This window comes from Rhamphochromis longiceps, linkage group LG11 (assembly GCF_057381845.1).
Source record: "Rhamphochromis longiceps isolate RC_006_pf linkage group LG11, R_longiceps_female_GT1.1, whole genome shotgun sequence".
In the NCBI taxonomy this organism is placed as follows: domain Eukaryota; kingdom Metazoa; phylum Chordata; class Actinopteri; order Cichliformes; family Cichlidae; genus Rhamphochromis; species Rhamphochromis longiceps.
This window is the reverse complement of record NC_140567.1, coordinates 14,117,641-14,144,961: the sequence shown is the minus strand read 5'-3', so window position 1 is coordinate 14,144,961 and position 27,321 is coordinate 14,117,641. Positions and strand designations below refer to the sequence as shown.

Here is a 27,321-nt window from a genome sequence, read left to right as displayed (position 1 = left end):
AGTGTATCATAGCTAAATGAAACACAGTACCTAATTTTTCTGCCATTTATAGAACTACAGTCCCCAAGCGGTACTTTGTGTCAGAGCTCGGTTTCAAGCCGGACGTATTTTTAAATTGCGACAACAATGGCTGCCTTCAGTAGTCGATCATGCCTCCAGTATTTATTGCATCTTGCCCAGGATAATCTAGACTTCAGGTTACCGGTAACAAGCATCAGATATTGTCGGTTTCTCTTTGGTTCAGAGTGATTAACTGTTCGTGTAAAAAGCGATAATTTGCAGACTGGAGTCTCCTCTGACTCTCGGTTTGTGTTGGGCTCATTCAAAGTATGAGCCCATAACAAACAAAAAAGTAACCTACTTTTGGAGACGAGATGTCTACAATTTGATCACAGCAATACATCAAACTTGAGCAATGGTCTGGCAGATAGAGCATATTGCGTTGTTTTATGGCATTATTTTATGCCTACATCACATAGAAACAGTTTGTAGTAATTTAATTTAATATTTCATATGTGATTCTTCTGTTTTGTATAACATTAATATTCTCGCTTTATATGCCGTCTTATGTAGGAAATAAAAGCTCTGCTGGCTCTCAGAGGGAAACCATTTCATCCCTGTGAAAACTTCAGAGAAAAGGTTTGCATGTTGAGGGGCTTATTCTAATCTGACTCTCTATTCTAATCTAAGACATTGATTATTGGCAGCAGAATGGTGATGTTTCTCTTTAGTAGATCTCACATTTCCCGGCAGTCACTCCACATCTCTCCTCTTCTCCGTAGTCTCCTTTCTGGTGCCTGGATGGTTTGTCTGAGGAAGATGTCCACAGCATCATGGCCAGATCTGTGTGTACAAAGTAAGTGTTTAAGCTTTGCAGTTAGGAAAGTGAAAGAGCCACATCTCTACTGATGGAATAACTGTATGCTGCACAGATTCAAGACTGGCTGAGATGTGGCTTTAGTTCATGTTGGGTTGTCGTTCTAGGTCTGCTTTTGAACTGTGGGGCCACGGGCAAACACACAGTGAACTCAGAACATCCCTTCTGAACTTCCCCTCAGAAATCATGGTTTGTTGTTTAGAGTTTGTATCATACTATTCTGTTGGAAAGACAGATTTTTGCAAGTGTATGAAATACACAATAACACATTTCATTTCTGTTTCTGCTCTTCATTCCCTGCAGAGTCCATTCATGCACAAAGACTCCACATACAGGATAAACGTCTACACATTCAACAAAACTTTGCTGTTTGCAGACAGAATCAAAAGGATCGATGTAAGTATTTAGATGTGCGAGTGCATGTAAAAACATATAAATATGCACATAAAATAATAATAATACTAATAGTAAAATGCAATCTCACCAGGCCTTGGAGTATCTTCCCTTTGAGGGGACAGTAAGCCTTAAGAATCCCCAGCACATCTTCTGCTTATTAGAGGATTACGGCACAGACCCCAACAATATCCCCGAGGATCCCAATTACATCTACTTCGGCAGATGGGTAAGATGCATTTTGCTACTTGTGTACATTAAATGAATGTGGAGCGATCTACAGCTGAACTCTTCCATTTTACAGATAGCAGACGGTCAGCGTGATCTGATTCGCTCCCACAGTGTGAAGAACAGACACTTCATAGGAAACACCAGCATGGACGCTGGCCTCTCATTCATCATGGCCAACCACGCCAGGGTCAAACAGGATGACCTAGTTTTTGACCCATTTGTAGGCACAGGTAAGTTAATCCAGTCGTTGCTTCCCCCCACAGACAGCTATAGACAGCAAAGTAAATACTTTAATGTGAGTCAATGTGTTTTAGGGAGCCTGCTGGTTGCGTGTTCTCATTTTGGAGCTTATGTATGTGGAACTGACATTGATTACAACACTATTCACGGGAAAGGTAAGCTCTGCTCATTAGAGATTACACCCTGCAGCAGTTGAAGTGTTACAGGTTAAGGATTGCAGTTTTATTTTATGCTGTTTTTCTATTTGAATCAGATCAGTCCCCTGTTCAGATTTGCTGATGGTGCCTTTTGTCTTTTAGGTCGGTCAAGCCGTAAAAACCAAAAGTGGCGAGGGCCCGACGAGAACATCAGAGCCAACCTGCGGCAGTACGGGGCACAGAAGATGTACGTGGACGTGATGGTGTCTGATGCCTCCAAGCCTGCGTGGAGGGATGCTGCTCTGTTTGATGCTATCGTTACTGACCGTAGGTCCTTTAGTTCACCCTAACCAGACCACAAGGGATTTAACATCTCCTTTCATTAAATATCTCTGTTATTCTTTAGATTTGATTGTTTCTTTGAGCTGTTACAAATACATAAAAAATGTTGTGAAAATATGCAATTATCAGGATTCTGACAGGGAGTGAAACGCTTTAGCTATGGTTCAGGCTGTAATTTGAAAATTATGTGCTTCTCATTAGAGTCTGTTGAACACATTATTTCTGCCTGTTTCATGGATCATCTTTTTATGTTTTGTGTGGCTCTTCAGCTTATGGACACTCCAAGATTTTTGATGTTTCTTTAGAATTTGAGTAGCAGTACTGCAGCTAGCATGTTCCTCAGCTACATCTATTCTGTCTGTGTTCTTCGTAAACAGGAAGAAAACTCTTCTTGTTTTATTTTTTTGATACTCACTGTGTGACTTTTCTTGTTAGCTCCATACGGTATCCGGGAAGCCACGAGGAGAACAGGCTCCCACAAGGACATTGCTAAACCTGCTGAAGGCGTGTAAGTTCATCACATATTATAGTTATACCAACATCTATCTATCTATCTATCTATCTATCTATCTATCTATCTATCTATCTATCTATCTATCTATCTATCTATCTATCTATCTATATATATATATATATATATATATATATATATATATATATATATACATATATATACATATATATACATATACATATATAAATAACTGGGGGATCAGTCCAATGTTTAGTCCTGAGGAAACTAGTACATGAAATGCCAAATAAAACCACAAAGTTTTGCCATCACTGCTCTGTTCTAAATGTTGTATTTTTTTTTCAATATTCTGCACAGTTTTGAAGAGTCTCACGTCCCAGTCTCACAGGCGTACCACCTGAGTGACATCTTCACAGATCTGTTAAACTTCTCCGCCCACCACCTGGTCATGGGAGGGAGGCTCGTCTACTGGCTGCCTGTCTACAGGCCAGAGTGAGTAAACAGACTTGGCATCATCACCTAGTCATACACATTTTCAGAGTGATGATAAATCTGTTCAGTGTAGGAGGTAACTTACCAGTTAACTTGTCAGTACTTAAATTTGTAGAACTTCGTAATTGTTAGCATTTTGGGGTGGCGTCAGAAAGACATCTGATGCCAATTTCTGAATAAGAGGGGAGCTGAAAGCTTCTGCTTTTTCAGTGCATTCAAAGCAAATACACTGAACAAAAATATAAACGCAACACTTTTGTTTTTGCTCCCATTCCCCATGGGATGGACGTAGAGACCTAAAATTCATTCCAGATACACAATATAACCATCCCTCCCAAACAGTGGTCACAAATCAGTCCAAATGTGTGGTAGTGGGCACATCTGCTATATTGAGATAATCCATCCCACCTCACAGGTGTGCCACATCAGGATGCTGATCTGACATCATGAGTAGTGCACAGGTGTACCTCAGACTGCCCACAACAAAAGGCCACCCTGGAATGTGCAGTTTTGTCTCACAGCAAAATGCCACAGATGCCACAAGCAATGAGGGAGTGTGCAATTGGCATGCTGACAGCAGGAATGTCAACCAGATCTGTCGCCCGTGCATTGAATGTTCATTTCTCAACAATAAGCCGTCTCCACAGGCGTTTCAGAGAATATGGCAGCACATCCAACCGGCCTCACAACCGCAGACCTCGTGTAACCACACCAGCCCAGGACCTCCACATCCAGCAGGTTCACCTCCAAGATCGTCTGAGACCAGCCACCCAGACAGCTGCTGGAACAATTGGTTTGCACAACCAAACAATTTCTGCACAAACTGTCAGAAACCGTCTCAGGGACGCTCAACTGCATGCCCGTCGTCCTGACTCCAGCTCTTCGCCGTAACAGACTTGTGTGGGCAAATGCTCACATTCGATGGCGTCTGGCACGTTGGAGAGGTGTGCGCTTCACGGATGAATCATGGTTCACATTGTTCAGGGCAGATGGCAGCTGAGAATGTCCCAGTTCTTGCATGGCCAGCATACTCACCGGACATGTCACCCATTGAGCATGTTCGGGATGTGCTTGACCGGCGTATACGACAGCGTGTACCAGTTCCCACGAATACCCAACAACCTCGCACAGCCATTGAAGTGGAGTGGACCAACATTCCACAGGCCACAATTGACAATCTGATAGACTCCATGCGACGATGTGTTGCACTGCATGAGGCAAATGGTGGTCACACCAGATACTGACCGGTTCTGGGTCCCCAGATCCCCAATAGCGCAAAAAACTGCACATTCCAGGGTGGCCTTTTGTTGTGGGCAGTCTGAGGTACACCTGTGCACTACTCATGATGTCAGATCAGCATCCTGATGTGGCACACCTGTGAGGTGGGATGGATTATCTCAATATAGCAGATGTGCCCACTACCACACATTTGGACTGATTTGTGACCACTGTTTGGGAGGGATGGTTATATTGTGTATCTGGAATGAATTTTAGGTCTCTACGTCCATCCCATGGGGAATGGGAGCAAAAACAAAAGTGTTGCGTTTATATTTTTGTTCAGTGTATAATATACAGCAGTGTTTCTGGGGCATTTTCACATATCTTTGCTTCTTTGCATGATAGAGCTGTAACCTGCATTTATGGATGGCATGGCTGACTGTGTTTACACATAATGTTTTTAATGCAGTGTCACCCGAGGGCATCAACAAGCTAATGTTTTTTTGAAATAGTAATAACTAACTAATAAGCATCATTTTTGCTTCTTGTTTATGCCCTATCCAGTCATGAATATGTCCTTTTAAACTTGTTAGTAGGGCTGCTCGATTATGGCAAAAATGATAATCACGATTATTTTCACTGAAATTGAGATCTCGATTATTTGACGATATTTATTTAACAATAACAATGTATTGAATAATGACTTTAAAGATTGTCAAAAAATAATATAAAATAGTGTGCAAATACTGATAACAGTGCAAATGTTTGCAATATAAAAAATAAATGAAAAATGTAAACATCTATGTTTAGTGAACTTTGCAGTGTTGCTCTGTGGTGCAGCTACACTGTAGCAAAGTTTACACACTGTGTCTACTTGATCCACGTCTGACTCCGCGAACCCATAATGTTTCCACACCACTGAAGTTTTTTTTTTTACCTCTCTTTTCAACCAACGGCAGTCACTCTCCTCTCCAAATAACTTCTGCTTAGCTTTCCGAGCTTCCCTCGGTCCTCAAAATTGTTGTGACACGTGTTCGAAATGCAGAGAGGTGCGCTTGATTTGCCACATGGAGCAGCGTGAGAGTAAAGCACGAGGGAGGGGCTAATAATCGGCTCAGTCATTTTTAATGATCGTTGAAAGCCCAGATCGTAATCGTGATTAAAATTCGATTAATTGAGCAGCCCTACTTGTTAGGTGTATTTGGATTGACATATATACATATCAATACACATGTGCAAACACAAAGTGTATAAATAGTGGGTCAAAGCCCTAACTTCTCGCTATACCGTGTAAAAACCATATTTTTGTACATCTTTGACTTAAACTGATTTTAATTCATCATGTATCTTACAAATACCATTTATTTAAATAATGATCATGTGTGGAGCCAATACAGAACCCTGGAGGAAACCACATACAGAGTCCAAGCAGTTACAGGAGTATTCACACAGCTTCACAAAAAACATGTATTAATTAAATGTTTTTTTACTCAGTGCAATATAACCCGTAATTAATATGTCATGACTGATTGTATCAAATGTTTTTAAAAGATCTTGAAGTCCTCCAATTGCATACCGTTTCTAAACAATAGCATCTGTAATCTCTTCGCTTGATTCAGTTAATGATGGTGATGTTGAACTGAATCCATACTGACTGTCGGGGAGTAATTTAAATGTATCGAATAATTTGTTGAATCGGTTATTGAACAGTTTTTCTAGAGGCTTGAAGAATTGTGGGAGTTTAGAAACAAGCCTATAATCTTTGAAGTGGTGTCTATCCTCAATTTTATACAGTGACACAATTTAAAATATTTTTATATTGTGTGGACTTTTAGCGGCTCTGAGATGCTTTTAAAACCTTCATAGCAATCTTCATATCAGTATCATTGCAGTCAGTGGATGCTTTGTAATTATACTTATTTACAACATTAGTAATTTCTTTTTCCTTTATTCCCCTTTTCACTGCTGTAAAGAACACTGAGTTAGGATTTCAGGATTCATTACAATATTCTTGGACTATAACAAGTTATAAGGAAACACCAGGGCTTTGTAAGGTGAGCTGGTGCGTTACTGCCAAGATAAGATAAGATAAGATAAGATAAGATAAGATAAGATAAGATAACCTTTATTAGTCCCACACGTGGGAAATTTGTTTTGTCACAGCAGGAAGTGGACAGTGCAAAAGTTATGAGGCAAAAATTAGAATACAATAAGAATAAATACAGTACACAACTGTACAGAATAGAATAAAATAAAATACTATATACAGTAGAATAAAATAAAATAAATATACAATAAGATAAAAATAGAATACAAATACAAATACTATATACAACTGAGTAAAAATACAACGATGACAGAAAGGATTATTGCACTTGGTATTATTGCATATGTATGGATGTGTGTGCTTGATCAGTTAAAGTCTTTATTATGGAGTCTGACAGCAGTGGGGAGGAAAGACCTGCGAAATCTCTCCGTCCCACACCGTGGGTGCCGCAGTCTCCCACTGAAGGAGCTGCTCAGTGCTGTCACAGTCTGCTGCATGGGGTGGGAGATGTTGTCCAACAGGGATGACAGCTTAGCCGCCGTTCTCCTGTCACTCACCACCTCCACTGGGTCCAGAGGGCAACTGCAAGATAAGATGGCAACTGCATGTTTAGTTATTGTTGATTACCAACAACAGTTTTGAATTCGGAATCCAGATTTTAAGCTCAAACCTCATCATCTCAGTTTGGAAATAGTTTTGTCTTTGCCTTTCTTTAAATAATGATCTGTACAATAGGGGGCAGGCTTACACCATAAACCAGAAGTGCACAATGCAGGCCTGTTGTAAGCACAATCGACGAGGTTTCAATTTGTTTTTGGCCTAATTAATTACCCAAATAACTAAACAATATGAAGCAAAGAGGGAATACATAGCAGACACTATTACATTTTATAAAAATGACTGATTACTGTCTATAATTAAAACTGGCTTTGTGATTTTTATTAAGGGAAAAGTGAACCCGAGAGACAGACGACAGTGTTTTACTGGATTTGTACACTCACAAAGGACCTTCTACTATCTTAGGGTATTTCCCTTTATTCTGATTCCCATGTCTAACCACCTGTGTGGATTACAGTAATGTTCAGGTGTGCCGAGGCTTTCTTGCCCATACAGCTGGGCCACGGCAAACCACAACTGACAGCAATGTGCACTTTATATGCTGCCTAAGACGGCTCATCAGAGACAAAGTTGTGTATTGTTAAAGCTTCTGTGCGTTTGCAGAAAGCGAAGTGCTGACTCTCAGTGCAGGTGTTCATTTGTGTAGATATGAACCACAACAAACTAAGGCAGAAACGGACGTTAGGCGAGGAAAAGCGCCACGGGGCTCAAACTCTTTCTGGTCACTCATTAAAAGACCAGGAAGCAGATGGGATAATCACGGATCCAGTCACCGGCTATTATTGTATCCTTGTGACTGAGAGACATCAGTTTGCAACCCTTTGACTTTTATCCATTTAGCCGCTTTGTGTTTCTGCACGCATCGAAACATATGCACGAATGTGTGTGTGTGTGTGGTCCCGTGTACGCGCACGTGCACACGTTTGTGTCACCATGTTCACACATTTGTCTTTGCTACTCATCTCATCGGTGCTTGACCCGGTGCCTGTCAGAGCGCCGTGCCAAAATAAACATCTGAGGCCAGGCAAGTCACATATATGAACTATGTCTCTATGGTGTGCAGGCTGATCTGTGAGTGTGTGTGTTTGTGTTGTTGGATATGTGTGTCTGTGTGTATAAACCCAGACGCAGCCTGTCTCCTGGGTCTAATCTGGGGCTCTACAGGGGAGATATCAGGTTTCCAATACCCCCACATACATGTGTGTGTGTATCTGCGGCAGTGGCTGTGATAGAAACAGTGGGGACTCTGTGTGTGTGTGTGTGTGTGTGTGTCCGTCTGCCTCATGAAAATGGGGGCAGTGTGTGTGTGATGACAGGGGACACAGAGTCCTGTCAGCAAAAGACAGAGCCTAGACCAGGTCAGACCGCTTAAACTCTCTTCCTTTTCTGCCCTCAAAAAATAAATGAAGAAAAAGTATTGAGACGGATGATGTGTTATCCATCATCAAAGCCATAAAGTGAGCTAATTACAGCATAAATAAGGGAAGTAAATATATGAATCAGCTGCATAGTCAGAGGTAATATTAGATGAATAAATGAGTAGTGGTGACATTTTCAGATTGTAATTTCTTAGTCGAGTTTAAGTTTCCAGAGAAATCGTATAGCAATAATTAAGCTTTTGCATGCTTCTACATTCAGTGTGATGCAACAGTACCGTTGTAATTTTTAGTTAAACTGTTGAACTTAAACAGCAAGTCTTCTCTGTCAGTTACAGTAAAGTAGACACTTGGAAGCAATACCTGTAGTACCCAGAAGCTGCGACCTGTCTATTGGCAACGTGAACATCAGTCTGTAAACAAGAAATACTTGCAACTTGCAACTCAGACCTTGGTGATAGATTAAGGGTGCAGCACTGAAACGGGGCAAAATAATGTGTCAGTGCAAACCCCATATAGCTCTCATAGGTGTGGTTAGTTTCTGGTTGATTTACAGAAGTTGCGCTGTTTTCTAAGCACAGGCACGGTCAGTTCATTTCAAAACCAAGCGCAAATAATAAGACGTGTTTTTTTTCTGTTATAATTAGTAATAAATTCTGTTTTGCAAACATTAGTAAATAAGTTTGCGCACTTGGTGCAATGGGGTCAGTCACAAAAATCTGAGTTATTTCCACCATTTAAATGCAATTTTGTCTTTATAAATACAAACACTACTGTTTCTTCTTCTCTTCTTTTTTTGTTCGTGCTGGTGGAGTGTTAGTAAATCTGGCCCCGGAAGTCTACAGCTATCATTTATATACAGACTGTGTTTGGACTATCCATTTGTTCACTCTGTGGTGAGTTATAGTGAGTGAGCCAAACTGTTTAACTCTATTGCTTTTTAAAAAAAAAATCATTTTGTTTATTTACTAATTTATTACAGTTTCCCATTAGAAATGTGCGAAATCTTAATGTTGATAAGTCTCGAACCAGTTTTACTGTGAATCTTAAATACCTGTCCAGACAAAACAAGAATGTCAAACACACAAAAATGGGCTCGCGTGATGAAAGTTAAAAAAACTGATGTGAAAGGGGAAAAAAGAGCTAGGGCAGGAGATCAAAGCCATCTCATCTTTTGAATCTCAATAATTAAGAAAAAGTAATTTAAAGGAAACAAGTCGTTAAATAAAATAGGCTGTTAGTAACATGGTACGTTGTAATTACAAAGAGAAATAGGGATGGAAAAACAAGAAACTCATCCTTGTCATGATGCAGTTCATTTGTGCGGTAGAAATACTGAGCACCTGATTGGCAGCTCAGAATTGCTGCCTGGCTGCATCACTGCCCAGTCACCACGACAACCAAACATCCCATTACCCCAGAGCCCCAACTGCCGCCATGGCAACAAGGCAAACAGTCATGCACAAATCAGACTGAGTTGCTGGCGTGACGGTAGTTCGGAGAAAGTGCTACTGACACAAATATGCAAACACATACATCAGCTGCCGTTAATACGCCCTAACCCTGCCTGGCCGGCGATGACAGAGCCAGCAGCCAACCCGACAGGTCACCTCACTTTTTCCACCTTCATCTTCACACAAAACGAGCTACCTTAGCCTCGCCAGCCGTTGTGGCACCGAACCTCTTGAATGTTTTGTGTTTATCTGAGAAACAGAAAGAAGCACACACAGAGCAAAGAAAGACATTAGAGCGCGCTGAAAAAACCCCCAAAGAGCTGGCAAAAGTTAGGTAGTAATCTTGACAGAATTACTGTGTGTCCTGGCAGCCTTTTAATGGCCTCCAGATGACATCTGTAGCGCATTGTTATCACAAGGGACTTACACTTCCTCTCATTCAGACTTTTAGATGCGTACAATCAAAATTTATTAGAGTCAGATGATGGATATTGGTTTAGCTTTATATTTCTGTCTCTTTGTTTCCTCCTCATTTAAACTGATCTGTAGCGTGTGTGTGTGTGTGTGTGTGTGTGTGTGTGTGTGTGTGTGTGTGTGTGTGTGTGTGTGTGTGTGTGTGTGTGTGTGTGTGTGTGTGTGTGTGTGTGTGTGTGTGTGTGTGTGTGGGGACTCTTTCCAGGTACTGCGAGGAGATGGTTCCTCTTCATCCATGTCTCCAGCTCATCAGCAACTGTGAGCAGACACTCTCAAGCCACACCTCACGGCGTCTGATCACCATGGAAAAGATCAAAGAACCAGAGGTGTGTCCATGTGGGTGTTTGTGTAAGAGATGAAACAAAATGAATCAGTTGCCTAATTTACAGAGAAGAAAAATATTTTCCAGTTCCAGTGCGAGGACATGCTGTTTGTCGTCACATGATAGCAAATGCAGTAAATCAGGCTGCGTTGGATGCTGATTAGAACAATTAAATAGATGGCATTTGTCATTATTTTTCATTCTGTTAGCTGTTTGCTTCAGGTGATGTCATTCATCCAGTTACTGTCCAGATGAAGCCAAGGGATTTTAAAGTGCACATTTTCATCACAACTAGCTAAATATGTTGTTTTTAGGTTATCTATTGTGGTTGCATCATTACAAATGACCTCATATCTTCACAGCAGACCAAATTTGTGTGCGTGCTGCAGAATTTGTTTATGTGTGTGCATGAAACACACATAAACTGATATAACTTCTTTTTCTTCTAGTAAAATGAGAACATGTGTCCGCCTGCCTGTTCCTTCATGCGTTTAATGTTTTTTCATGGAGTTTTTTTTTTTCTTGTCATGAACGCACGCGTCATGAGACGGATGTAGTATGCGCGTATGTGTGTTCTTTTACATGTCTCCCGCTGGAAGTGATGGTGTCTCTCTGTCTGTCTCGGGTAAATCCTCACCATCTGGCTGTGATTGGCTCATTTCTTTTATACTGGAACCCTAAAAGGCATAATCACACATTGTATGGAAAACAATCCATCTTTGGATCTGACATCCATTCCGCTTCAAAACCCCAAATTGCTCCCATAAAGCGCCTGGTATGACACGCACACACCGAGACACGTTGTGTGAGGTTATCTGACTGGTATCTGTAGCTCAGGTCTGTAGAGTTTTTTTGTTTTGTTTTGTAGTTTGTTTGTTTTTTCAAATTGGCCTCCGTCTGCACCTATCTGCACGCGCTCGTCAGGATTCGCAGCCTGATGTGTGTCAACACTTTTCTATGCGTGTGTCCGCAGTTTCCCGGTTTTGACAGTGGAGGAGTTGGCCTAATTGTTTTGAAGGTTTCCTGTAAAGCTCCGTAAAGAAACCTCACCTCTTCTTATTTATGCGGTGTTACAAAATTTGTTTGGTTACCCAGACCGCTTGTCATTCACCTCATTTTTTACATTCAGTATATGTAACTCTCCACCTGAAAGAGTAAAGAACCACTGTTGTCTTCTGTGCCAATTTTGTAGTCACGTCTTTTTATCCTCATCACTCTGGGGTCGTGCTTATGTTGTCAGTCTTTTTACCTTTTAAACCTGAATCTTTTCCTCAGAATGGCAATAAAAAACGTTTCCAGGTTGCTTGGCAGCATCGGCAAGCAAAGAGGGGGTGTCTTTGACAAATTACAGGCCCCAGGATTGGAGTCATCATTTCTCAACTCACCTCATTTACCTTAATAGTGGAGGTAAAACTGAGATTCACAACAGCTGATTTTCAGCTGGGTAACAGATAAACAGTCTTGTGTGCTTGTGAAGCACTACTGGAGGGATCAGCCATTTTTCCCAGTCCTATTCCCTCAGTTGGTGTTTTGATGATGGTTGTGGAGAGTTGTGTCCTACGGGTGTTGAGTTCAGTTGAGATTTGGTGGCTGCAAAGGCCACAGCATATGATACACATTATTTTCATACTTAAAGCACATTCAGTGCTCCCTCTCTTTTGCTGCATGGATGGGGACATTCTCATCAAGGGAGAGACCACTGCAATCAGGACTAGGGCTGAACGATTATGGAAAATAATCTAATTGCGATTTTTTGCCCCAATATTGCGATTGCGATGCGATATGCGATTATTTTTTAAGGTCTTTGTCTTCTGTATTATTAAACAAAGACAAGCAATACATCATATAGTATGGCCAATACTATATTACATTAATTTTAAACTGTTCTTTCCTGGAAGACAGACCTCTGTTATGATGACATGAGGTGATGCATGAATTGATGACTGACATTTTTATTTAACTTCTTCAATCACAACAGTATATTTGAACATACACAATAGTTTATTTTTAGCTTACAAACATCTGAGCATAAAGTGCTGACAAGGAACCCTGGTGTAAACATTAAAATGAAAGTCAGTACAATGTGCAGATTGCAGAAATATACATAAACAAAATCAGTGGCTTTACCACACTCAGTTTTTCGACATCTGTGAACTACTAGACAGTCATTCAATTAAAAAATAATATTAAATAAATAAAACTAATAAATAAAAAATACACACATCTTACTGATCTCTGCAGTCAGTAACATTACACATAAAGTGCAAACATAATAGCAATTGTATAAACACACACACAAACACGCCTTTAAAATTTAAAGGCGTGAAATTGGACGGTCTAGTTCTGATTAGCGTCACCGCTGTCTCGGTGGAGTTTAATAAACTCGGCCGTCTGCTTCTTGCTATCTAAAATATAACCAGACACTGGTGTAAATTCTCGACTGTCTCATACTTCTGTTTAATAAGTTTTCTGTTTGACGTTTAGTCAGCTGTGTGAAAACCAAGGAGGAACCCACCCGGGGGATTAATAAAGTTTTATTTTATCTAATCTAATAACTTTAATCTCAGCCAAACCGATTTACTCACGAACAAACAAAACACTGAAAAAAGCCCAACAATAACATTTTTAGGTTGTCTAAGTGACTTATATATTACGTTTAACCCGAGCAGCGAAACTCCGCGGTGATCTGAAAATGATGTGCCGGGAGTTGTGCCGTTCTCGGCCGCATCAGTAACCCTCGAGCTCCCGGCTAGCTGTCGAGCTGGTGGGTAGCAGACGCCTCTGAAAACGTCGAAGCACTTTTGCAAATATGGGATATCTTGATAAACCGAGCAGATATTTGATGTTTACACAACTACTTTCTCGCCTGAAAATATGTTAAAAGTTTATTTTGTGACCCAGAAAGATTAGTATGAGTAATTTTAAAACTTAGTAGCGGCCGCCATTGCTGGAAACTGGAGTTTGGCTGGGCCGCGCTATGAATTCTGGGATATGGTAGTAATTTGGACAGCCTTATAATCGCAGTATAATCGCAGCCTTTGCGGTTAGAAAATTGCACTTGATCATGTCGCGATATTATCGCAAATGCGATATATCGTTCAGCCCTAATCAGGACGGAAATGTTTCATTTATGTGATAAAGACGATCAATCAAAACAAACTTGGGATGATTGATGTCACGTTAGCGCAACAGAACCCCTCATTTTTGGGGCTGTTTATGATACTCATGCACTTCTCAGCAGTATGGTTAAGGATGCCTCACAGGCTGTCAGCACTTTTTCCACATGCAGCTTCTTTTCTTCTGACAATAATATCTAATGTCATTAATGCACAAACATCACAAAGCCATAATTTGTTACCCACTATGTACTCTTTCCTGCAGATCTAAAGCCACATACCACTTTAGTCACTGTTCCTGTTAAAACACTGCCCACCTGAGAAGCCTTTGAGACTGGCACGCTTGCCATCTGCACCTTAGAAAAATCCAATTTTCCAGAAGCATTTAAGTCTTTCCCTTCTCCCATCCATACAAAACCTGGAACACCTGCTCAGCATTATTATACGTGCCACGAGGCGTCTTTTGTGTTGAGTTTTCCACATCTCCTTAGATTTTTCCTTTATTTCATCACCTGTGTGTGTATTATTAATATACGCATAACTCTTCCTATTCTATAAACATGCCAGACATGTGCACACCTTGTGAGAGAGTACTGTGTTGATTTGTAGGAGGAATTTAGCAAAGCAAAAATAAAAGCTGCCTTTTATTCAGGTGTTTCTGATTTTGTTCATTTATTTATTTACTTCATTTCTTTGTTTTCAAGATGTAATATATGTTATTCATAATGAAAACTTTATTAGCAAGATGTCATGTTGGTTGGAGCAGCAAGAATATTTTAGTAAATGGAATAATTTGTTTTAATATCTGTGGGAAACTTGTAGATTTTTAAGTTAAGCAGATTCAACAGTAACCTCTGCGTCTCTTTCCAGGAATTTGATAGCCTGGCCCATCTGTCAGATCCCCGCTTCAGCGCCTACCAGGGTCACAATGCCTTCAGAGAGAAGTACTTCAGTGGACTTAACAAAAAGTCCACCAAGGAGAACAACAAATCTGACGTTAGCGGGGACTGAACGCATCAGTGGGATGAAGATCACCAAATTTCCTCAGTGTCTTATCAAAAAAGATGAAACTTTTTAATCAGCGCATTGTTGTCAGTGCTCTCAAAAGAAAAACAAGTTATCCCATTCTTAAAAAATCTATTTGTTTTTTATTTCTTTGCAAATAAACCAAAAATGTGCGTGTTCTTTCTGAGTGGTACTTTTGAGAGTCTGAAATTGGGTAAGAGAAAGGGAAACGAAGTGCATCTCTATAACAAATATTTTCTAATGTAACATTTATAATTTAGCTGTTAATTGTAAAATGTGGTAATTAAGAATTGACCAGAGTCCCCAAAACATGGATCCATGATGCAGGTTGTGCATAGTTCATAATGTGGAACGTTCTACCTGGAAGACACCAGTGTCTATGTATGTATGTCACATGCTCAGATACTAAAAACCCAAATATATGATTGCTGATGTCACTGTCATAACACAGCTCTGCCATAACCACATTCCAAAAGTGTTTTCACACTCTCTGTTACCTAGCAACTGGTCTTTATGTGTAAAATTGATAAGAGTCTATATTTTCTCATATTTACTATAATTTTACCCCCATGATGCCAGTGCATCTTATACAGATGAGGTCAAAATGATTACCCGCCCTATAAAATTGAAATTTTCTGTCAAAAATTTTTATTAAAAAAGTGGGTTTTTTAGCGTAGCATTCCTAACCATACTGATTTTCCCCATAAAAGATAAATTATTCCAGAGAATAATTCAGAACAAACAAAATTGACCAGGATCAACATTATTAGCCCCCTGAGAAACTGACCATTTCACTGAGCCATAGTACAACCCACAGCTGTGTCTAAGAATCCAAAATTAAACTGGGATGTTTGGAAAACCTGTCTTAAAAATGACTTGCTCTGTTGAACAGCGCTTTGGAAATCCTTAAACAAAAGATTTAAATTTCATAGGGGTGCTAATAATTCTGTCCTCATCTTTACATTAGCTCTGTCAGTTTAACCGACTTTAACTCTGTCATAGAGCCCACATATTGAACAAAACAGAATGGACATTTATATCCACGGTTCTGCTTTGGCTCAGAGTAAGGGAGCATGTTTAGGTGGCCTCCCTGTGCAGGCAAGAGCCCAAATCACAGGGCGTCCCCACTTCTCCACCACTACAGTTAGTCAGCAGCTTTTGTTGTTTTCTGACCACAGTTTACATGCAGCCTGGCTCATTATTCATCTCCTGAGAGCGACGTAGCTGGCCCTCATGTGCATTACCCCTTTGCTCTGTTTATCAGTTGGGCCTCTGCCTTTCCACCACACTTCCCCTTCGCCCTGCTTCACAGGGAGAGTTCCTGGCACCATCACATGATACCCGGCTCACCACCGTTTGCGGTGCGTGTTGTTTACAGTTCCCACAGCGGCCTTTTGTTGTCCATCATCATCAAGCGAAATCAAATTATTCCACAAGACAGAGACCTCGGCTTTCCTTACTTTTCACTTCTGCCCTCTTGCTCTTGGTATTTTCCTTCCCATATTCACCACAACAGAAGAACACTGTTAGTTGGAGATGGTAGTTTTAATGCACATGCTGTCTATTACTGTGTGTGTGTGCTTCCATAATACAGTGATAAAACAAGTTCTCAGGAGCCCTCAGACTCCAGTGATGCAGACTATAATTAGGGAGAGAGAGGGAGGGTATGTAGGGGGGGTTCCTCTCTACACACCACGTAATGTTGTCCAGACGCTGAGGAAATTCTGTTTGTGCCCATGTTTATACATGTGTGTACTTGCGAGATCTGGTTTTGTTTTATGTTGGATGCTAACTGCAGCAGAGCAGTTTCCTGATGTCGGTCTGTGATAATAAAATGATTCGAGACCTAACTTGTAAATATAATCATACTCCAAACACTGGTTGGATTGATAATTACAGAGATGCCTCCTTCTTTACTTTCTCCTTTTGTAGTGATATACATATTATTTGATGGGGTTTTAAGCAATGGTTCTCTTCCTGCTCCATTCATGTCTTTATACTAAATCTTTTATCCCTCCCTTTTGACCTGTAGCAGTTCTTCTCTTCAGCTCCTCATTTGGTCACCTCTGCCCCTTTCCTCCTCTCTTTTGTTTCTCAGAGGGGAACCCCCTGAAGGAGTGGAGGTCCACTGTTTTGGAACAATGACTCCTGATTAAACTCCCTTCAGTCTGAAAGTGACCTTCAGCCTGCTGAATCAGTGACAACAAACGGCACACTTAGGACACTTGCATGCAATCGATGACTTAAATCTAATTATTAGCATCAGAACAAACTGACTCCCAGGTTCTCCACACAAAAACAATTTAGAAAGCAAATTTTGAATCCAAAGGAGAAGGTGAATGCAACTGGAACTGAACAAAAAAGTTATTTGACTCATTATTGCTATTACTATTATTATTGGGATTTTTTTTTGCATGCATGGCAATAATGTCATTGATTGTGGATATAAAATCTGATGCCTTTGCACCCCGTAAGTGGGACACAGTAAAAATGAGACATTTCAGTCAAACTCTGGGCCACAGCAAGATAACTACATGAAATGTAGTCTATTCGTGACCCAATAAAATACACTAGTTTCTAGCTAGTTGTCTGTCTAAAAAATATGAATTAACACATTAACAAAATGTTTTGTTGTACTGTACCACAGCGTAAGACTTGAATCTTTGTAGAGCCTACAACAAGCCCACATTTTCACTCGCATTCATGGTTGTGCGGGTGCTGTATGTGTTAATTACCATGTAGGTTGCTTTCCGATACGAATTTGCTGACATTTGTGAGTCCTTGTGTTGATGCTATCAAAATGATTCCTTATATTTAGACAATTATTTTATTCTCTCACTGGTAAATTCAAAAACTGCAACGAAAAAGTAGCCAGAAATGCACAGGAGGAATCAATGGTGCTAAACAGACCGGTCCGCAACATGATGGATAGTTAGAATTATAGAGAAATGCACATAAGGTAACACTAAGTTGCAGTATAAGGTTTCAGAGGGGTTTGCAGTTAAGGACTGGTAGCTCCAGCATAGATTTCCCGCTGAAGCAGGAAGTGTCCAGCACATAACAATGACATTTCCTTTTTACCCATTTTTTTTATCCACTGCCAAACACTTTCTAAAATGTTAATAAGAGACATCTAAAGTGTGGCTGGAGGGCTTAATTTTGTTAGCTTTGTTCTTTTCACTTTGTTCCCTCGTTGTTTCAACATCTTCTCATTCCTCTGATCCCTGGTCAGAGGTCACAGTATTGTCTCATGATGTCCTCATCAGATCTGACTTGAAGATGTGCCACGCATTTGTTTGCTAGTGACAGATAGCAAGTGATTATACACCTACTGACCCACGACACGAGCTAACACGTTGGCCTTTTTTCACAGAAATGTGTGGAGCACCTGATGCATGAGGGCTTCAGTATGTATGTAAATCCTGTGTGGGTGTGTGCGCTTCAGAAGGGGTGATGAATGTGTGACGGCGAGAAACTTCATAGTGCACAGCTGGTGTACAGGATTGCCTAAGCTAACACACATGCACACACACACACACACACACACACACACACACACACACACACACACACACACACACACACACACACACACACACACACACACACACTAACATATGTGCTGCAGGTGCTGTGCACCTGTCCATAGCCAGGGGAGTTTGAACACCTGCAAGTCCTCCACCCTTTCTCGCCTTGCATCACCCACCCTCAGGTCAACTTGGTGCCCTCATCCACCCCGTGAAACCAGGCTTTGCTCTTGTAAGTAATGATCAAGGTAAGGTGAGAACTGTCATCTTAATGTTTGGGAGGAGAAGCACAGCAGAGGAAGAGCCATTATAGTGCTACAAATCACCACCATTCCCATCTCACACAGCTGTGTGAAACTCAAACCATGCTCAGAAAAAAAGCACACAGAAAAAAAACAGAGGAAAGAGGGCGGGAGGATAACATCGTGTGATTAAAGATACGCCATTATTTTGCAATCAGCGATACAGCACATCCTGTGTATTTTCCTTCTCACACTGACTGAACATGGTGCCACTAGATGACAGCCTTGAGCAGAGAAAATGAAAACGATGTTCCTGTGTGTTATACATGTACTGTACTCTAGAATGCAAACTAATTCTGTACAATCAATGGTCTGCAGCTTGTAAACAAGCAGTTCAGAGGCGTTTGAAGTGATAGAGCTGTGGTTGAGAAAGTGCAGAGCAGCTCTGAACACATAACATCCTCTTCAAGACAATCGCATGGAAGTGATGAGGGTTGTCGACCCAGGAAATAAAGGGGGTGACTGAACGTCTTGTCACACAACTTCCTCATCCTTCTTTCACCTTTCCAGAGTTCACTGTCAGCAACCACATCCGACTGTGATATCACAATCATCTGCGGTTCTATCACACATTAAAGCTCACTGAAGCTATACTCCAAAAACTCATGCTTAACTTAGAAAAACCAACAGAAATTCCAGTTTGTGGTTTGGCTAACCCCTTGTTTTCCTACATGTGAGCCTCTAAGTTTTTAAGAGGACTTCACACATGCATTGTTGTTTTTGCAAAATGACTTGTTTTTCTTTGTGTGCACTTTTACAGTGGTCTGAAAAAGTATTTGCCCAGATTGTGATTTCTTATTTTTTGTATGTTTGTCATACTTAAATGTGTCAGATCAAACCAATGTACTTATTAGACAAAGATGAACTAAAGATAACAAACATGTGTGAAAAAGTGAATGCCACCTTAACCTAATAACTGGTTGGGCCACGCGCAGCAGCAACAACTCCAATCAAGCATTTGGTATAACTGGTAATGACTCTTTTATAGCACTGTGGAGGAATTTCGGCTCACTCATCTTTGTGGAATTGTTGTAATTCAGCCACGTTCTCAAGCACGAACCTCCTTTTTAAGGTCATGACTTTGACTAGGCCACTCCAAAGTCTTCATTTTGTTTTTCTTAAGCCATTCAGAGGTGGACTTGACTTACTGGTGTGTTTTGGATCATTGTTCTGCTGCAGAAACCAAGTGCACTTCAGCTTGAGGTCATGAACAGGTGGTCGGACATTCTCCTTCAGGATGTTTTGGTAGTCGGCAGAATTCATGGTTCCATTTACCACAGCAAGTCTTCCAGGTTCTGAGGCAGCAAAACAGCCCCAAGACCATCACACTACCACCACCATATTTTACTGATGGTACGATGTTCCTTTTCTGAAATGCTGTCATTTTTACGCCAGATGTAATGGAGAGACACCTTTCAAAAAGTTCAGCTTTTGTCTTGTCATTTCACACAGTATTTTCCCAAAAGTCTTGGGGATCATGAAGATGTTTTCTGGAAAAACTGAGACGAACCTTTATGAACCTTTTGCTCAGCAGTGGTTTTCATCTTGGAACTCTGCCATGCAGGCCGTTTTTTGCCCCGTCTCTTTCTAATGGTGGACTCACGAACACTGACTTTAATTGAGGCAAGTGACGCCTGCAGTTCTTTGGCTGTTTTTCTGGGGTCTTTTGTGACCTCTTGGATGAGTCATTGCTGCACTCTTAAGAAAATTTAGATAGGCTGGCCACTCCTGGTAAGGTTCACCACTGTTCCATGTTTTCGACATTTGTGGATAATGGCTCTCACTGTGGTTCGCTGGAATCTCACAGTTTTAGAAAGGGCTTTATAACCTTTTCCAAAATGAGAGATCTCAGTTACTTTGTTTCTCATTTGTTCCTGAATTTCCTTGGATCCCTGTGTGATGTCTGGCTTTTCGGGATCTTTTGGTTTACTCCACATTGTCAGGCAGATCCTATTTAGGTGATATCTGGATTGAGAATAGGTGTGGCAGTAATCAGGCCTAGGTGTGGGCAGATAAACTCAGGTTTCTTAAGATGTGTAACACCACAGTTAGTGTAGTGTTAAAAAATGCAAACTTCCTATACAAAAAATATGAAATCAGAAAGGCAGCAAATGTTTTTTTTATACTGCTAAATGTGTTTGTGGAGGGCATCACACTTATTACCACCAAAAATGAGAAGGGAGGGGAAAAACGTGTTTGTACCAAAGAGCAGCAGGGAGCAAAGGGAGCTAAAGACAAACAGGCAGTGGTTATGTGTGTGTTCTTGTATTTGTCAGTGCTGTTCTTCATTAATGACAAGTAACCACTCAATGGCTCCCTAACGCCCTTTTTTAATGACTCTTAACAGCCAAGTGGGTACTCACACACACACACACACACACACACACACACACACACACACACACACACACACACATGCAGCCAAGATGGCAAACAGGGTGGCTGTGACACATTTCCTCTTCTACTCTTGCAAGGATTATAAAGCCATAATGTTGCAAAGCAAGCCTAATATAAGACACCAGTGAGGATGTATCATGAGAGCATTTTTATATCCATTCATACAAAACCAGCATGTACCAAGGCTCACTGCATGGAAACAACCTGGACAGGAGACCAATCTGCCGTAAAATACATACAAGCACACACCCACTCACTGACATTCCCACTAATGAGCAAATTTGCGTCTTCAGCCTCAGCAGACCTGCATGTATTAGCAAAGTGAGAGGAAATGGACTGGCCAAAGGAAATATGCGCAAACGCAGCGATAATTCCACGGAGAGGAAATATTAACGTTTTCTGCTTCATGTGATTTGCAGGTGTTTTAAAATCTGCGTTTTAAAATGCACTCTGTGACTCCTGCTAGAACACCTCTAATTGCACTTTTAACTGCTACATTTTCAGACTTTATCAACCACACGCTGATTAGGAAAAAGACCCAGTACATGCCCATTCCTCCATGTTCCCTTAAGGTCCCTTCTTTATCTCTCTTCCACCTCCAGCCTACTTTGCACGGTCCTGCATCCCCCACATCATCCCTCTCCCTTAGAAATTACGTCTTTCAGGATGAGCTGCTCTGCCTCTCAGCAGTGAAGTGCTGTCTAAGCAGGGCTTGAATTTCAACGATGCACCTCAGTGCCTCTTGGGAGGGTCTGATTGAGGTGTAGGGGTACTCTGTGTATGTGTGTGTCTATGCTTGTGTATACCGGCAGGTTGTGTGTCCGAGAGCATCCCTTGCTGCGTATACACTTTGCTGAAGTCACTGACAGCTCTCATGGCTGTTTAGCTGAGCGGAATTTGTTATCCATGGGGGTGTGCGTTAGTCGAGGCCAGGATACAGGCATGACGCTCAGATGTTTTCTCCTGTGGGGCTATCACACCCGTATGCCTGCTGGGTACATTCATGAGGTGCCTCCTCCACACTCACACCTGTCCTTTCTGCACAGGTGAGCTATCTGAGCTTAATTACGTGCCTGCTGGTCTGGCTGTGTGTCTATGTGAGTCAGTCAATGTATGTTTGTGTGTCTGTTTTGTTTTGTCTTTGTCTGGCTGCACTTTCTGTCACTCTGCTTTTGTTCTCTTAAACTGCTGGAGGAATAAACTGGAGCCACTTGGCAATATTTATTAATTCACACAAAAAAGTGTCTAAAGATGTGGAGCATCTTTAATAAGTCAGGCCAAAGTAAAGATAAGGAATAGAACAGCATCCCCTAGAATCTAAGCACCAGTTTTCATGGGAGACATCCAGCAGATGTATAAGAGAAACTTTCACCTGCAAGTCCCAGGATGGAGGGAATATGGGGGCAGGGAGGAGTTGGGTTTTAATGAATTTAAGAGCAGAAAACAGCCAATACCTGTCTCAGAGAACATGGCCAGAAATATCATAGATCATGTTTCAATTGTAAATGGTGGCATTTTAAAAATGTGGGAAAGTAGCATGACAGACAAGCAGAAAAGCAGCAAATATATATATATAAAAATCACTAACAAGGAATGAAGGAAGAACACGAGGAACTGGATCTTTGCTCATCTGTCACCAAAGGTCACAGCTATATGTTTTGTTCATAGAAATGCGAAATGTACTTCAAAATTATGTTACCAGATATCAGACTATTTCATCTAAATGCCAAATGTAAGTGCATTGGGAAATGCTTCCAGGGGTTCCTGGAAATTATTCATAAAGTTAATCATATTTTTATTGTATTAAACAAATAAATGCTACAAATTTATAGATGAAGCCACAACCAATACCTTACTGTACTTATATAATACTTATCCTTATTTTCAGTGCAAACAACTTAACTGGAGATAATTTATGTGAAATTCAGGAACAAGACCATACCTCACACACTCCCCTTCTGGTTTCCTTTTATACCGTCCTGTGCTCCAAGCTGTTTGCTCTCATTTTCGTACCCTTGTCCTTTTTCAGTTCATTCACCTCTCATTAGTAGCATGGGGATCTGCCTGGCCCGGGAGCTGCTGCTGGTCCTCACCGAGGCCTTCCCCAAACCGCAGCCTCAATTCATGCTTACTCCGTTTGTCATTAACTAATAGAAATGCTGTTAAGTCAATATGGGGACGTGGCCTCAGATGTTGATTGTCTTCTTTTGTTGCTATCACCTTTTTGATCTGACAAAAAGTACACATGAAAGCAGTTGGGTGAAACGCTTCTCCAGCGTCATTTTCCCTTTAGCTGTGCTGTAGGGCCAAAACCTCCTTGCCAGTATACGGACAGTGTGGAACTCAAACCAAACAAACCTGGTAGATTTGACTTAGTGCTTGCTCTTGTTGTTACAGCTTTTCAGCTTGGCGCAGGGCAGTACCCAACACGGACTCTCATCCATGTAGCGTTGAGAGCTGCCCGCAGCTGTAACTACTTTATTATATTTTGCAATATGGCAAGAAAAACTTCAATACTCTGAAAGATATATCTTTGTTGCTAAACCCAAACATGATAAATAAAAATCTCAAGGCATCTCAAGCCTTAATTGACTGTAAAAAGAAATTTAAAGGGACTGATACAACTTGGTCTGTCGGGCATAATGCTGGAGGTTTGAATAGCTGATACTGAATTAAATGTTATGGGCGGATTAACATAAGCACATCGCGTTCTCCAGCAAACCACTAGAAATGCTGTTTATTTTTCTTCCTTTCTTATGATTTTTAAACAATGTTGCTATGCTACTTTGTCTTGCTGTAACACCATAAACAATTTGCAGACCGCACAAGACCCTGCTGGTGGCTGAGGGCTTACTTGTTTGGTTGCCAGGTTGCTGGGATATCCAGTACATATAAAATACAGTCATATAAAAAGATTTTGTTGTTTTTGCCTTTCGATATTCCCATAATTCTTTTCCTACACACTGACTGGAGTGATGTCGAGGCCAAACTACAGGAAACCTTGAAAGAGCCCATTAAAAAGACGCCCTTGATGTTGAATGTTGGGTGCATATTACAATCTACATATAGTGTATATACAGTATGAGGGCGAGGGGAAGTTGGTTTTATTTGTTTACCTGGTGTGTTTGGATATTGTATGATGGAAAGTTTGTTGTTGTTGTTTTATTTCATTCTTGCTTAGCTTTTGTTGAATATTTTGAGGTTATATGAATCCAAATAAATAAGAAGTGTGTTTGTGTAAGCTTCTGCGTGTGCATGCGGGTCCATGTTAGTTTGTGTAGCAGCCCGAATACCCACAACAGTGTTCGCACGCCTGTGTAACTTTACACTTCATATCATGGGGGCTTTCCAGAACATCTTTGTATTTGCTTGTACATACTTCCTCCAGTTTGCACACACTGGAATCTACACTGTGCGCTACCTCCCACCTGCTAGACCTGTGCAATGATTCAGCAACCACGGAAAGCTCAAACTTACTACCCCTTTTTAAACTATTTCAAGTTTAAGATTAAATTGTGTGTTTCTTTAATCGGTAATTGTTATTTGTTACTGAGGGTCATGTGCTCAAATGCTATCATTTCTATAACAAAAATAATTTTATCTGCTTGCACACTGTTACATTTGTGTAAATCCTTGAAAAACAAACCTGTTAATATCTGCAAACTGTAACATAAGCTAGTGTTCTGTAGTTTTTCTGCATACCTTTAGCACCATACACTAAAAATTGCTGCTGGTTCCTTTGAATAAAGCCAGATGGCTGGGGGATTTTGGCAACCCAGCAGGGCTCTGAGAGAGACATCACACAGATTTTCAAAGTTCTCCAAAACTAGTGATGTTTGTTTACTTACTTATGATAGGTACCCAAAAACAGGAATTCTCCATTTGGGGGTTGTGAATTTGTGTCTGCTAAATAAAGATATTAACTAGCCTGTGTAGTAACAAATTAAATCTCTTTGTCAACTCTTAAATTGGACCACCAACGAGCTCCCCACTTTCTCATACCATGCCATAAACACAAGATCTCGCAATGCAAACAACAACTGGAGGTGGTCGCACTTTGCCACCCATTCTGGTAATGCAGTAAGCAAATGACCAACTTGGCTTTTAGATGCTTGGTTTAGTTGTTTAGAATAAACAGAAACTGAAACGGGTCTATGGGCCATCTGACTGCCACTCGGGTAATTCCTTGGTAAATGGTTAGTCTCTGATTGAGCTTACTAAAGGAGTATAGGAAAAGCTGTATACTTGCACCAGGAGTTTTATCTATCCCTTTATTAGACTCTTAACACTTCATCAGAACTTTCCAGATATTGTGGCTGTTAAAAAAAATGACTGGAGGCATGCCAACCTGCAGCCACGGTAAGTATGACTAGAAGGTGTTGGTGAGTGTTTCAGTGGCAGTTCCTGGAATGGGCCACACTTTACTGGGAACAGTCTGAATCTTTTATACCATTATCTGGAGGTCAAGGTTATTTGTATCAGTCGGCTAAATTTAACAGACTTAAGATGGCAGCTACACTCCATGTTTGCCTTAAAGTATTAGATATTTCATAATATTTAAAGAAACATCCATATTTTCTCCACACTCCCTGCTTTCAACCAGATAAATTGACTAATATACCTTTCAGTGTCTTATTGAAACTGGTCTCAAGAGAACCTTTAATTCCTACCTCTTCCACCAATAAGGATCAGACCTCTGTTCCTCCGTTTCTCATCAAAAGGTACATGTGTCCGCATTGTAACACTGTGTGCTTCCAACAGTCATTTATTATCATATACTTATTTCCAAAAAGGAACCATTTGGGCATTGAAAGCTTGGAGGGGAAAAATGGGAAGGGAAAAAAAAATTTCAACCTGTAATAAAAAACAGACATGCCATGTTGGAGGCAAGAAGCTGACGTCTCATTTGCTGCCAGCACTCCCCAAGGTGGTGGCGGTGGGGGGAAACGTTACATTATAAGGAATGAATTAAGGCTTGGATGCAAAGAGGGCGCTTTAGATGCTCTTCACTTTCATGAAGCCACAGGCAGAACCGAATGCACACTGTTAGGTTGGCTCTTAATAGTTGAATGCTCTTGCAAAAATGGCATCACCATCAACTGCCATGTTCCCAGAACTGAGGTACATTTTTCCACTGTTAAGATGTCCCCAAACAAATTTCAAGACTGCAAGCCCAGCAGAAGGCAGATGTCTCTGGAAAGTACACTGAGAAGCAGAAAAAGCTGTTGATGGAGCATCACAAAAGAATTAATGCTGATATTAGACACTATATATATATATGTAGATCTACATTTTGCATTTTTTTTTTCAAATCTGTGACTGTGCAAAACTAGAACTTACATTTGACAAACAAAGCAAGATTAAGAGCTAAGCTGGTGTATATGGAGAACATGTCAGTACTTTAATCTTAGTGCCAATACTTTCCATGCCTGCAGTGGCAGTGCCACAATGCTAATGCTACTGTTAGGCTCATGCTCATTAATTATCACCATAACTGAAGTGTGGTTTAGCTACTAATATTAACTCAGTCATACAGTGTACAGTGCTAGTTACAAAATAACACGTTACTGTAATCATATTACATTTTTTAGTAAGGTTGTAGCATAATACATTATTGTACTAAATTCAGCAATTGCATTACAGTTACGATTATTTCATTAATAATAATGGATTGGATTTATATAGCGCTTTTCAAGGCACCCAAAGCGCTTTACAATTCCATTATTCATTCACTCTCACATTCACACACTGGTGGAAGCAACTGGTAGAAGCAAGTTGTAGCAGCTGTGCCAGGGCAGACTGACAGAGGAGAGGCTGCCATACCGCGCCATCGGCCCCTCTGGCACAAGTAGGCGGTCCCTACCGCCTACTGGCGGTAACACAACGACCAGGACAGAGAGCTCGGGGATCGAACTGGCGACTTTCCAGTTACAGATGCGCTTCCCAACCCCCAGCGCCAAAAGAACACGAGTGTGATGGTAAAGTGGAAACTGCATCCACGACAGACAAAACTGTATTATGCTGCTAACACAACTTTGGCTACAAGCATGCTAACTCAAAGCAAGCAAAAACTCAGAGTGGTTTTAAAGCTGTGATTGCTGACCTCAGTCCATGGGCCAGAGCCTGATCTTCATCAGGTAACAGAAGCAATGATGAGCAGTCAGGCTGCAGCATCCACTTCTACCTTTTCATGTTTGTACCATGCAATCACTGTGGGGATTTTTGTTGTCGGCTTTGTGTTCAAGAATGATAGTATGTGT

At 40.8% G+C, this 27,321-nt stretch overlaps 1 protein-coding gene across 2 annotated transcripts; it reads left to right on the top strand.

The window, feature by feature from the left end:
• The first annotated feature begins 86 nt into the window (after nt 1–86).
• On the top strand, nt 87–16,686 carry trmt11 (tRNA methyltransferase 11). 2 transcript variants are annotated; one of them, XR_014913743.1, is made up of 13 exons: nt 87–204; nt 574–639; nt 783–856; nt 985–1,066; nt 1,181–1,273; nt 1,365–1,499; nt 1,575–1,731; nt 1,816–1,896; nt 2,041–2,205; nt 2,656–2,728; nt 3,050–3,184; nt 3,832–9,339; nt 10,577–10,697. XR_014913743.1 is itself a non-coding variant. In XM_085422408.1 (13 exons), the coding sequence occupies exons 1-13, from the start codon at nt 127–129 to the stop codon at nt 14,818–14,820; spliced, it is 1,401 nt and encodes a 466-aa protein (XP_085278534.1). In that variant the 5' UTR covers nt 87–126; the 3' UTR covers nt 14,821–16,686. The 2 variants fall into 2 exon arrangements, 1 of the variants encoding a protein (XP_085278534.1); XM_085422408.1 differs by lacking the exon at nt 3,832–9,339 and adding an exon at nt 14,680–16,686.
• Nucleotides 16,687–27,321: the final 10,635 nt, after the last annotated feature.

Excerpts from the sequence above, each read along its gene's own strand:
- trmt11 (XM_085422408.1), top strand. The coding sequence starts at position 127 with ATGGCTGCCTTCAGTAGTCGATCATGCCTCCAGTATTTATTGCATCTT. Across the intron at positions 1,274-1,364 it reads ACAGAATCAAAAGGATCGAT|GCCTTGGAGTATCTTCCCTT; the intron begins GTAAGTATTTAG and ends CAATCTCACCAG. Across the intron at positions 2,206-2,655 it reads TGATGCTATCGTTACTGACC|CTCCATACGGTATCCGGGAA; the intron begins GTAGGTCCTTTA and ends TTTTCTTGTTAG.